The sequence below is a fragment of the Xiphophorus maculatus genome, chromosome 7 (assembly GCF_002775205.1).
Source record: "Xiphophorus maculatus strain JP 163 A chromosome 7, X_maculatus-5.0-male, whole genome shotgun sequence".
In the NCBI taxonomy this organism is placed as follows: domain Eukaryota; kingdom Metazoa; phylum Chordata; class Actinopteri; order Cyprinodontiformes; family Poeciliidae; genus Xiphophorus; species Xiphophorus maculatus.
This window is the reverse complement of record NC_036449.1, coordinates 5,659,642-5,671,551: the sequence shown is the minus strand read 5'-3', so window position 1 is coordinate 5,671,551 and position 11,910 is coordinate 5,659,642. Positions and strand designations below refer to the sequence as shown.

Genomic DNA, 11,910 nt, shown 5'->3' with positions numbered 1-11,910 from the left:
TTCCAGAAAATGAAAATGAAAAATGATGTTCTGTAATTGGTCAAATTACCACATGGCATACTGTACATAGTTCACATCGCCAGAGTGCTTTACTAATGATGGAGTACTTCACTTTTTGAAATGCACCGGCCAAATAGGAAACAGTGGAAGCTCACTGTTTGACTTGAATGCAGCGCTTTCACTCTAAAGACAGAAACATACATTGTTTTTGGGTCCCCAATGTTTGTCACAGCACCTTTAAAAATCAAATATTTAAAGTTAAGCCAAGAATCAGGTTATTTTTGTTTTACAGAAAACAAAAAGAAGAAAACAAACATCAGCACCTCAAATATGGTATTATTTTTTAATTGGCTCTGTGTTTTGCCTCCAATTATCACGATAGAAGAGTCCAGACGCTTTGATGAAAGTCAAGAATTTTTAATCAGAAGAAAAACAAGATCCAAACAGAAAAGAAGAGACTTCCTTCAGACCCTGAAAGCTTTGGACAGTCTGAATCAACAACGATAAAATGACAGATATATTTCTGAAAACAAAAAGATCACATTTCCGTAAAGTCAAAAATGGCCTCAGCTAAACATCGTGTGAGAAAATCCCGGTTATGCCGACAGTTTGTGAAACGAGTGATTGCAAAACGGATCTTCCTCCAACACCTGCACTTCTTCTCCTTGACCTCAGCATAGTCACGGTTTATTTTTCCTTCCATACGCACAAATGCTTCAGCTAGAAGGCTACGTTTTTGTTGTAAGTCTCCGGTTCGTAAATGAGCAGGCGAACGTCGTTTCCTATGATGAATCGCTTGCCGAGTTTCATCCGTTCTGAAACGAGGACGTTGACAGGAAGGAGAATCACCCTGAGAGGCTCGAGCCTTTCCAACCGAGCTGAAACGAAATGGAAACACCTGGATGGCGAACTCGGCAGGGAGAAATCAGCTGCTAGTCCAACAGACGGCGATAAATATTCACACCGAAGCAGGGACCCTAAAATAAGCTCCACAATAATAAAGGGAGAGTTTAGATTTTTACTTTAAACAGAGGTTCTGGGAAGTGATCATCAGTAATCGTTCTCAATCTTGTGTTGACGTTGTAGCCGATATCAATCCGTTTGATGAGCTGAGATTCATCCGCCAACGGGATGGAGGACGTTTGTATTCTGCAACAAGTTTTCATTTGCACTACAGCATCAGAAGGCAGCACAGCTCCTCCGCTTTTCCAATTCCTCGCAGCAACGCGGAGCAGAGTTGGCCGTTAAAGCGGCAACAAACTTAATGGCTTCTTGTAAAAGCTCCAGCGGTATGTTCCATAAAGACAAACATTTTCACTTTAGCTGAATGAAAGGAGCTAAAACAGGTTGTGATTTTTTTACTAGCTGTTGGCTTTCACAGCTCTGATTTACTCGGTTTGCTGCAAACACAGGGACACTGAAGAAACTAAATCTTACCGAGTCATTTTGGTCTAGTGCTAATATCTTAGTGCAAATATCTTAGTAGACCTGAAATAAGACAAAACTAACTTACAGGTAAGTTTTCAGCAAGATATAGGAGTTATTTAAGTCAGTAATTCCTTAATATTGATAAGAAGAACTACAGTAGCTCCACTTTTTTTCTACTTAAAACATGGAAAATGTCTTGTTATAAGTATAAGATCTGCCAGTGGAACTAGCACTTCTTCATCCAGGTTAAGGAATTATTGACGTAAAACAAGCTGCTGTATCTTGCTGAAAAGTTGCTTAAATGTTAATTTTGTTACATTTCAAGTGTCCTAAGATGTTGACCAAATAGAAACTAGACCAAAAATACTTGGCAGGATTTTGTGCTTTTGCAGTGTTAGAAAACTATTACTGACGATGCAGTCACAAAGCCTCGCGTCTGAAAATCTACAAAGGTTTCTTTACCGAACGAACAGAAAACATGGAACCCAAATGGTTTTATCAGTGGAGGACGAAAACTGAGAAAACCGGAGAAATTATTGCCCAAAGTTAGTTTTAGACACAAGAAAACAATAGTGAACTGAACCTTTCTTATGGTTGGTGGGTACATCAAGAGACAAAGTTGAATTTCTACAAATAAAATCACTTATTTGGAAAAGAAAAAAAAAAAGGAAAAATCACGTGTTAAATAAATAGGTAGTTTTATGGGACTTCTTTTACAAACCTGATTCAGTTTGTAAGATATAAACAGTATTTACAATTCAAGACGTAATCAGTCTCAGTGTTCCCTCAAGGAAACTGTTTATTCTTGATGATAAGTTTCTTTTCTGCAAATATCACTCCTGATAACATCCTGTTTTAGCTTTGCATCAATTACTTCAGCTAGAGATTTAGCTTATTTTCCATTGATCAGCTTTGATTAGTGACCAGGATGTTAAATGAATTAAAAAACATGATATATGAATGGGAACGAAGTAAAAAAAAAAAAGTTTTTTTTTGTTGGACTTAAGTCTACCATGAAAATATGCATGTTAACTTCTGCAATAAGGGCAGCAAATGTCCTCTTTCTCCTCGTATTCATTGGTTTGCACTACTCTAAACTTTATGTTGCTTTCTGCCCCCCAGATTTAAGCTCCTCTTGTTGTCATAGCGACGTACTGCATTGAATAGTAAAACTTGCAGCCGCTACATTCAGCTACTAGCTGGATAAGGTGTGGTTTTGTGACTTGACTCTTTATTTGCTTTGGAGAAAATACATATATATATATATATATATATATATATATAAAAAAGACTTTATGCAAGGAATAATCCAGGAAGTATCCCGGACCGACAAACGGTCGCTACTGCTGACCTGAGACGACTCTCTTCATACGATTTTGGCGGGAAACGTCAACAGGGAGATTTTCCCCGCCGCGATTCACAGCCTGACGGAGTTTGAGTTCAGACCGCTCAGGCAGTCTGACGTCCATTAATAGCTTCTCTTAGAGGGGCTGAATTCACGGCGCCCGCCTAGCACAGAGGTCCAGGCGGCGTCCTGTCACAGACCAGAAGCCTCGTTGGGATGGTTCGGTCCGTTTACCTGAGAGAGGAGAGAAGACAGACTCAGTGCACGGTTAGCATGAGAAGCAAGAGCTGTTCTGCAATTTCCTTAGCGCACAGTTTCTCATGATTAAAGAAAACAAACTTGAGTTGCTTTAGGAGACATAAACCATTTCCTTTCAGGCCGAAGAAAGACCGCCATAAATAATTATTTTATTTTAGGTGTTAAGATGCAGTTAGTCAGCGTGGGGTGCAGTGTACAAACACAAATTCTACAACTCACCCAAAGAAACTAAAAAATATTTCTGCAGACATGAATTCCTGTAATCATGCAAGTAGTCCTGGCCCATTAGGGCGCGACAGCAGGCCACCAGTACGGCACAGCTACAAACCTACCAAGACATGGCCGTCTATCTAAATCAGGGGTCTCAAACTCCAGTACCTTCCGGTGTCTCTCTGCTTCAGCACACCTGGCTACAATATTAGCTCGTTAGCAGAGCTCTGCAGAGCTTGACTGCAATCTACTGAGGCAGTTTCACCAAAGTGCGTAGGACAAGAAACATCTAAAGGTTGGATAACTCTGGCCCTCCAAGACTCTAAACCAACAGGGAGGCAAAAAGAGCATTGATAAGAGAAGCAGCTGAAAGGTTCACGGTAGCTTTGGAGGAACTTCAGAGGTACACAACCCGGGTGGGAAGGTCTGTTGATCAATTTCAGAATTCACTATTGAGGACAACCCAATTACATGCATCCTGCTAAGAGTGCAGAGACAAAGAACATTGCTAGACAACCTGAGCAGGGTTAAAATCCTATTTATAGTTTTCCAGACAATAGAAACACACAAAATCACGCACAAATTACTAAAGTTTTTTTTGTACTGTTGTAACCTTTAAACAATCTCCTCTTCAGTTCAACCATATAAGTGGAGACACTTTGTTGATGTTACCATTATAAAATTACTTACAATGAAGTTTTGGCAAAAATCAATGTAATTTTCACAGCGTTGTTGTTAGCAGCTGCTGAAAGTAACTAAAAACGTTACTTTTAATGTTACTTTCCAAATCAAGTAATTAGTAATCTAGATTACTAATTACTTGATTTGGAAAGTAACATTAAAAGTAACGTTTTTAGTAATTAGTAATCTAGTTACTGATTACTCCTTTTTCAAGGAGTAATCAGTAAACAGATTAAAGTTACTTTTTCAAAGTAACTATGCCATCACTGCCACTTGGAGAGTCGGCCACCGGCCAGGCGACCCCGTTGTGTGTTACAGAACAAAGGTGTGTTTTTATCTTCTTTTATGATGAACCAGGGAATGTTGAAAAAGCTCCAATTTGGACAGAAGTGAAGGAATATGCTAAGTGTATGAGCTATAAACTTTACAAGACACCAATGGCTGCAGTACCAAAGCAACGTTCTGCTGTTCTAAAGCAATCATGTAGTTTGAATCTGCGGTGAGAGGAAGAACGTTGCTGGCTTTGGTCAGTTAATGACAGATGTAAAAAAAACAAGCTAAGATCATCCTTAGCTTTTCTTTTATTTCTTTGCAACAATGATGACCAAAGTGTTGGGGTTGGGTTTCTTTTTAAAAAATGTTTTTGTTGTTTTTATGAAACACTGTCCCAAGCCTTTGTATCATTAATAGAGGATCTTCAGTGACGTTGAGCTATTTTCTAAATGGTTCCAGCTTCTCAGGTTGCTTTCCAGGAAAACGACAGCGACCAGGGCTTAACAGAATTACTTGTAATCCTTTCACTCTGGATTGAGGCGTGACTGGTGAAATATCAGCTGAGATTAAAGGAGAAAATAATAAATAGCTAGTTTTTATCAGTAAATGTCTAAGCGGCGTGATTTTGGGGGGCGGAGTTACCGTCCTCTGCCTGGGTTCATGACGTTCGCTGTGCCTCGGCCAAGCATTAAACATTGATGAAAAACCAAAACCATGCTTCTGTCCGGAGGTTTATCAGTGGGCATGGAAGGTGGAATCTTTTTCATATATGAAGAAATGCTGGAAGACTTCGTGGGCGCAAATGATACACAACCAGACCAGTATGGATCTGAACCGACGGGCTGGATGTCCAGAATCAAGTGATCCTGGATGATCAGGATTACTTTTTAGTTTTGGCAATATCGAGTGTTAAAAAATAACTATGAATATTTTGTTTTTGTTTTTTGAGGGATACTGTTTTACAACAAGCATATTTTATGATTTTCTTTCAACTGATGTTAGCTCAAGCACACTTTTCAGTTCTCCTTTGAGCTCTGGATGTCAAAATGCGGCCTAGTTTCTGTGCTGCTTACAATTCAACATGTGCTGACCCTCTAAAATCATGAACTCGCACTGCTCACAGCATCTGGATCAACTTCCCACTGCAGGATCTACTATCCACTCCCCCGCTGGAGTGACGGCTGAACTCAGATTGCGGTTGTACGACTGCTTGTGTTTGTTTTAGACATTCGCAGTGGATAAAGGAGCTCAAAATCCATCTACTCTGGCTTAAAACTCTGAAAAAATGTCTTGTTTACCTACAGATGTGTTCTGGTTCTCTTCAAAGCCGAGTCTGTGCTCAGATTGAAGGACGCTGGTGAAGGGCAGGATTGGTTCATGACTGCACGTTTGCTTTTTTTTTTTTACAGATGATGCGCTCCTATTTGTAAGACTCTGAAACTGAGCATGTTGACTCTTTTATACGTTCTGATATTAAATCCTCCTTGTAAGACTCATTATAATTGTTCTAGACGTCTAAAGAATGTATTTTTTGTCGCACAATCAAAATGTTTTTAATGAAGAAATAAGACGCGAGTAGTAGAGGAAGCTTTTGTTTTTTTTGCTAAACTGGATCAGATGTCACGTCAGCAGACATCACAACATCTCAATGAAGGATAAACACAAAGGAACATAAACACACAATTTCTTTTTCCTTTTTGGTCAAAAATAACAAGAAATTACTTTGTCTACATCTAACTCAGATATCCAGTGGATTCCTGTTTAAGGACTTGATTTGATGCGGTTCGGGAACCGACGCAGAACGCTCTGGACTTTGTCATCCTAATTGGATGTAGAGGCAAGCTGATTAATAGGTGACATTTTTAGAAAAGCAAGCACGTGTTACTCCAATCAATCGCTGATTTCCCCCCCCCGCCATCATCTCGGAGGAATATCAAACTGAGATGAAAGCGAACTCAGAAGTGCCTGGAATTAAACGCACATGGGTGTAAACACATTACAGAGCTTGGCCTTGGAGACCCCGCAGAAAAATCAGTGTCGAATTAGGGTTGCATTAAATTACAGTAAATGGAGAGCGGATGTTCGCCCTGAGTGACTCAAAACACAGGCTTGTTTTAATGTTATTAAATTAGAACGTACTATAAATTGTGGACTTCCCTTGCCTCGTTCCATTTGGAAAACCAAGGAAGTGAACCTGTTCCAACGTAAGAACTGGGCTCCAACTACATATTTCTCTGACTGAACCCGACTCACCCAGCGTGGCTGTGTGAGTCGGGTTTACAGTTTGTGTAAATTCATAACCAGAGAGGAGGATAGCAGGGCAGCAGTCTCATCACTTCAGGTTAGAACACAAAGCGTTTCAGTTTGCAGCCTCTGAACAGTTCAGACGATCACCAGATCCAGTTCTGACTACCGTCATCGGTCATTTAGGAAAACAAAACAACAACAAAAAAATGTGGTTTGTATTTTCAAGCCGAAGGAATGTGGACAGAATGGAGAGGAGGAAAAGAAAAAAGCTTTGAAGGTGAAGTAAGACACCAACAAGAGCTGGTAAATGTACAGATTTCCGCATTTCTGAGAGCATGTTTAAATATTTCAGGTCATTGAGCTAAATCAAACACAAAATGTACCTTATTGGTGAGAAATCTATCCAAACCAACGTGGCCCTTTGTACAAAAAGTCATCACCCACCAAGCATTTCAGGAAAGAACAGAAAGCCTACAGTCAAGCACGGTGGTGGCAGTATGATGGGTGGGGAGCAACCAGCTATAAATAATGAAAACATTATTTCTTAATCTGGGTTATGGATTAGGACAATGATCTGAAGCACATCAGGTAGTCCACCTCTGAATGGATAGGAAGAGAAACTGTGTGTCCTAGTCAAAGTATTTATTTTTTCACAGAGGTCCAGGTTGATTTGAATAGCTTTTTACCCCTTAATAAATAATAGGAATTACAACATCATTCTGAAAATATTTAACTGAATAATGCCAGTCTGACATGAAACTTATTTAGTCTGAAAATTATTTAAAGCTACAGTATATAGCTATATAACTTTTATAAAAAAAGTTTGTTTCTTTTAACATATTTATTAAAACTGTCACCATTTCATCACAATAAAATATCAGACAGATAATCTGTGAAAAGATCAATCTCCTCCACCTCCTTCCTGATGGATACTACTGACATCTGAGGAAATGCACCAAAAACAACCAATCATAGCCAGGAGGCGGGTCTTAGCGCTGTCAATCAAGCTAATGTAAGCTGCTAAATGTGCTAATGGCGGAGAAACAACTTAGTTACAGAAAAACAGTTTTTTCCGTCATTATCTGTGGTCATGCTAGCTAGCCTTAGCATTCACAACAGGACAGGCTAGCAGCAGTGTAGCAGAGAGCAGGAAGTAAAGGAGTGATTGACAGCGCTAAGACCCGCCTCCTGGCTCTGATTGGTTGTTTCTTGTTAGTGGGAGATGATGGAGGAGCTCTTTTTTTTTTTTTTTTTTTTACAAAAATACCATACTGACAGAGATGCAAGAACATTTTTTGACATTATCTACATACTGCAGTTTTAAGTGTTGGGGAAAAAATTAAAAACAGGTTGCAGATAGATTTTCACACAACTGCACTAATATTTAAAATGCTATCTATAGAGTTTTCCTCTAACACAGTTTATAAAGACCACATTCACATTTCTCCGTGTGAAGCGGTCTTGGCGCGCGTTCTTACTCGTGCGTCGTACTCCAGGACGAACGGAGGAATGTCGATCTGCTCGGGTTTGATGCAGGTGAAGAGCTGCGGCAGGTTGTCCAGGTAACGGACCTTCTCCTTCAGGCCCGACACGCTGAAGGTGGTGAAGAACCAAGTGGAGACCTGCGCGGTGTGTGGACACAACGACAACGACAGCGTCACGGATTCGTGTTTCTGTGGAGCTACTGAGATTGTTAGCCCGCCATAACGGAAGATAAAGTAAATACAGCTTTCAAAAAGAATACAGCAGAAGTCGATTAAATCTAATGACCCTTTAATGATCCTAACAAAAGCCTAGCCGTCTGCAAAAGCACTGCGGTTCTTCTAAACAATGAAGAAGCGAACATAAACCAGAACCCACTCAAGCTGGAACGTTTCTTGCCAAAAAGGCAAATATTTAGAAGTATAAAATTTTGTGTGTTGACTGCGGTAAGCATCTAATTGCAATGGAAGTAGTGCAGATTGTCTAATAAAACTACATTTGGCAAAAAGGTGAAACTTTGTTCAAGAACAACATTACTCACAACTTAGAGATGATTTAAGTTAATAAAGGTCAATATCAGCTCCTCAATATCAGGATTACAGGTGAAATTTAGCTGTTGCCATTGTGTTGATTAATTAAATAAACTTAGTTTTCTTTTACGCTTGAGGTTAAACTGAAAAACTTCTGAATACACAGAATCTTTGAAGACTTTTTTAAGCAGATGTTATACGATTTAAGTTTGTTTCTCAGACTTGGATCAAATTACGACAGAGTATTAGGGTCATACAAAAAAAAATCAAATGAAATAAAAGTATGAGAATAAAGTAATATAATTACAAGAATAAACTTGTATAAAAATAAAGTCCTAATACGAGGATAAAGTTGAAGTAACATCAGAATAAGGTCAATATTTTGAGAATAAAATCATAGTATTACAAGAATAAGGTTGAAATAATACAAGAATTATAATAATATGACAAATAGGAAATATTTTTCACTGCAAAGTAAAAGATGTCACTGTGCAGAAACTAAATAAGTCTCTTTTAGTAAAACTACCGTTGCTAGGCTACGAGTGGCATCATGTCTGAGCATCAGGGCAGAAACACAACAGTGTTTCAGTCACTAAAAATGTTGCTCTAGTAGTTGTGATTTAAGTGTTTATTAAAAAAGAAAACCTGCATATTTTTAAAACTATCTTAACCTGGCACTAATGCATGTAACGGATGATCTGTTTTTTTTTTTTCTTTAAATCACACCGTTGTAGATTCTTTCCTCCAAATCAACACCACCTCCACCGTAAGGCATCGACCAATTAGAAAGCTTTGCAGAAAGTTCAAACAGCTAAAGAAAAAGTGCCATGAAGGCGCCGACTCCTACCTTTGAGCGAAACGTTGGATGTACAAAATAAAAGGCCCTGAGATTCTTTTTGTACCTGCAACACAGCAAAAAAAAACAGCAGAGATGAGACAGAATCCGTCTCATTCAGCATAACGTATCTCGCTTTTAAAGAAAAAAAAAGAGAAAAGGAATCAGTGTGAACTTGGAGACTGTGGAAAGGATGAGATAATGACTAATATATTAAGAAAACAACATGTGCAAAGTGAAGTCACTGTAGCTGCGCTTCTAAAAGTGTGGGTTCGAGGTCCAAAAACCACAAATTTTCCCAACAGTCAGCTCCAACCTGTCCATCAGCGATGAAACAATTACCACACAGTCGTAGAAAAACGGCAGCCTTCCCACAGAGACCACAGTGTCTGTGTTACTCACTGAAAATGTACAATAGCTCGTTAAAAAAGCGTGACAAATGAGTAAAGACGGATATAAAATAGGCTTCGCCACATAACAGCCTCTGGCCAAGGTCCGAATACCAAGTTATGTCATTTTAAAATTAAAGCGGCTTCCCAATTCTCCCAGCAATTAGAGACACATGTTTAGACAAAAAGTGTCCACATATCGGGCCAGAACAGGAATCAGCCGTGTGAGCTCAGCCGATGTTTTTGTAACCATGGGCACTTAGGGAGGGGAAAGAGTCAGAGAAAGTGATCAGTCATCGACAAATGCAGCAATAAGAACAGATACAGAACAAACATGGCCGTCGTTGAGCCTGAATAATGACAATCAGCCAAAATCTCATACATCTTTCTCATTAACGTGACTCACAAGACAGCTCTTTGGTGAATTCCATTTTTCCGCCTAGCTGGGCATTATTCATCATTTCATGACATCTTGAGCCATTCGCTGGAGTCAGGAGGTTGACCCTGAGCTCTAATCTTCCTTCAGAGATAAGCATAACTCTCTGCAGTATTCGAGTTTGCAAAACAGCAGAGACGCACCGCTGAGGTCACAAACCGATGCTAAGGTGGTAGCTACCTCGGTGTCGGGAGAAAAATCATGTTTTCGTTTTAAGATTAAACCAACACACAGGCACCATTCTTGACTTCCTCTCAACAACTGGGGCTTTGAAATCGCTGATATGCCAGAAGTTTAACGATGAACATCTGACATCAGCAAACCTGACAGTGCCCAGAGCTCAGCTGCTGAATGTTCATCTGTGTTTATTGCCTCTTTGTGTTCACTGAAATTGGGCAAAATTGAACAATTAAACATCTGCGCTTACTATGCCTGGCAAAAATACTTCAAGATCTTTTCAAGCGTCACATTAAACCTCAAACTTGAACATATTTTGCAGCGTTTCATGTGATGCACAAAGGTAAAGTTGTTGTGTAACTGTAAAGTGGAAGTAAAATGATGAATGAATTTATATAAACCAGAATAACCCCAATTTATATCTTACTATTGGAGATAACTTCTGGTGTGACCAATCATGGAGACTCAACTACCACCAGTTCTACCTACTTAGTCTACATGACAAATACAAGCAGGTCAGTGCCGTAGGATACCTCATTCAGTTTTCAGAGAACCGGGTTAGCCTGCTAACCTCACGATCTCTTTCAACCCTCTCTACAGGAGAAACAGCCCACTCCCAGATTTCTTGAACCAAACTGATAACATGAGGGTTGACTGAGGGATGAAAAGTCGAAACCACACGATCACCACAAGGACTGCAACGGAGATAAGACCCCACAATAACTTCTTAGTGAACCAACAGGAATGAGTCGGGTACAGACAGTAGAGCCTTACAGATGTATGTGGAGATGCCCAAGTAGAAGTAGCAAAGAAATACCCAAGAGGAACACAATCCCTCTGGTGGAACGAGCCCTCAGGTATGTAGGAGGGTGTATTCCCTGGCACACACAGCTTCCCTGATCTCTACCACTCAGTGTGAAAGTCATTGACTGGACAGGGACTTTCCCTGTGTGACCGGGAGTCCAGGACTCAAAACCTTTTTCTGCTCTGCCCATTACACATCAGTTCTCACTGGACAAAGTGAATGTAATCGCTTGTTCTATGGTCCAAAGAAAACTGCTAACAGAATTGAAATGATGCCAAGGCAAGATCGCGCCACCCATGCGGAAGCGCTACCCGGGTAGAGCAAACCTCTGACAGAAAAACAAAGTTGTACGGTGAAGGTAGTGAAGCTCACGTTGTTACCCGTTGTTGTTTGGTGAGGCGTTTTTGCCTCATCAGTCAACAACAAGGCAAAGGAGATGGGAGGGGGGAGAAACCGAATGAGCCACGCATCGGGTCCGTAAAGTTATTTTGCAGGAAACCATGGAGAAATTGACATTAAAGCCCAGGAGCCTGATCTTGAAAGACTCCATATAAAGAGCACTGATTTGGTTTTGCCAAAAATAAAACGCGTTTCATGTGAGGCCGTAAATTTGTGGAACATGCGGCAATAATCTGCAGCTCATTTTCCGGCCTTTAGACCCAGAGCATCCAGACATAACGGTGTTGCGCCATAACAAGATTTTGGCTGGAAATATTAGGTTGTCCTGCTACTCAAAAATTGGCATTGCTGGACAATATTTGCCATCCATTTTATTATTATTTTTAATCTTCCAAATATTTGACCAGCTATGTTT

General features: G+C 39.9%; 1 protein-coding gene across 1 annotated transcript in view; it reads right to left on the bottom strand.

Moving 5' to 3' along the window:
- Nucleotides 1–1,675: 1,675 nt before the first annotated feature.
- Nucleotides 1,676–11,910, bottom strand: part of gdap2 (ganglioside induced differentiation associated protein 2) — a 33,619-nt gene continuing 23,384 nt past the window's right edge. The window contains exons 12-14 of the mRNA XM_023337219.1: nucleotides 9,302–9,356; nucleotides 7,921–8,064; nucleotides 1,676–3,007 (exon numbers count right to left, since the gene is read on the bottom strand). Of these exons, the coding sequence (XP_023192987.1) occupies nucleotides 2,966–3,007; nucleotides 7,921–8,064; nucleotides 9,302–9,356 (241 nt within the window). The 3' untranslated portion in view covers nucleotides 1,676–2,965. The remainder of the gene's footprint in view (nucleotides 3,008–7,920; nucleotides 8,065–9,301; nucleotides 9,357–11,910) is intronic.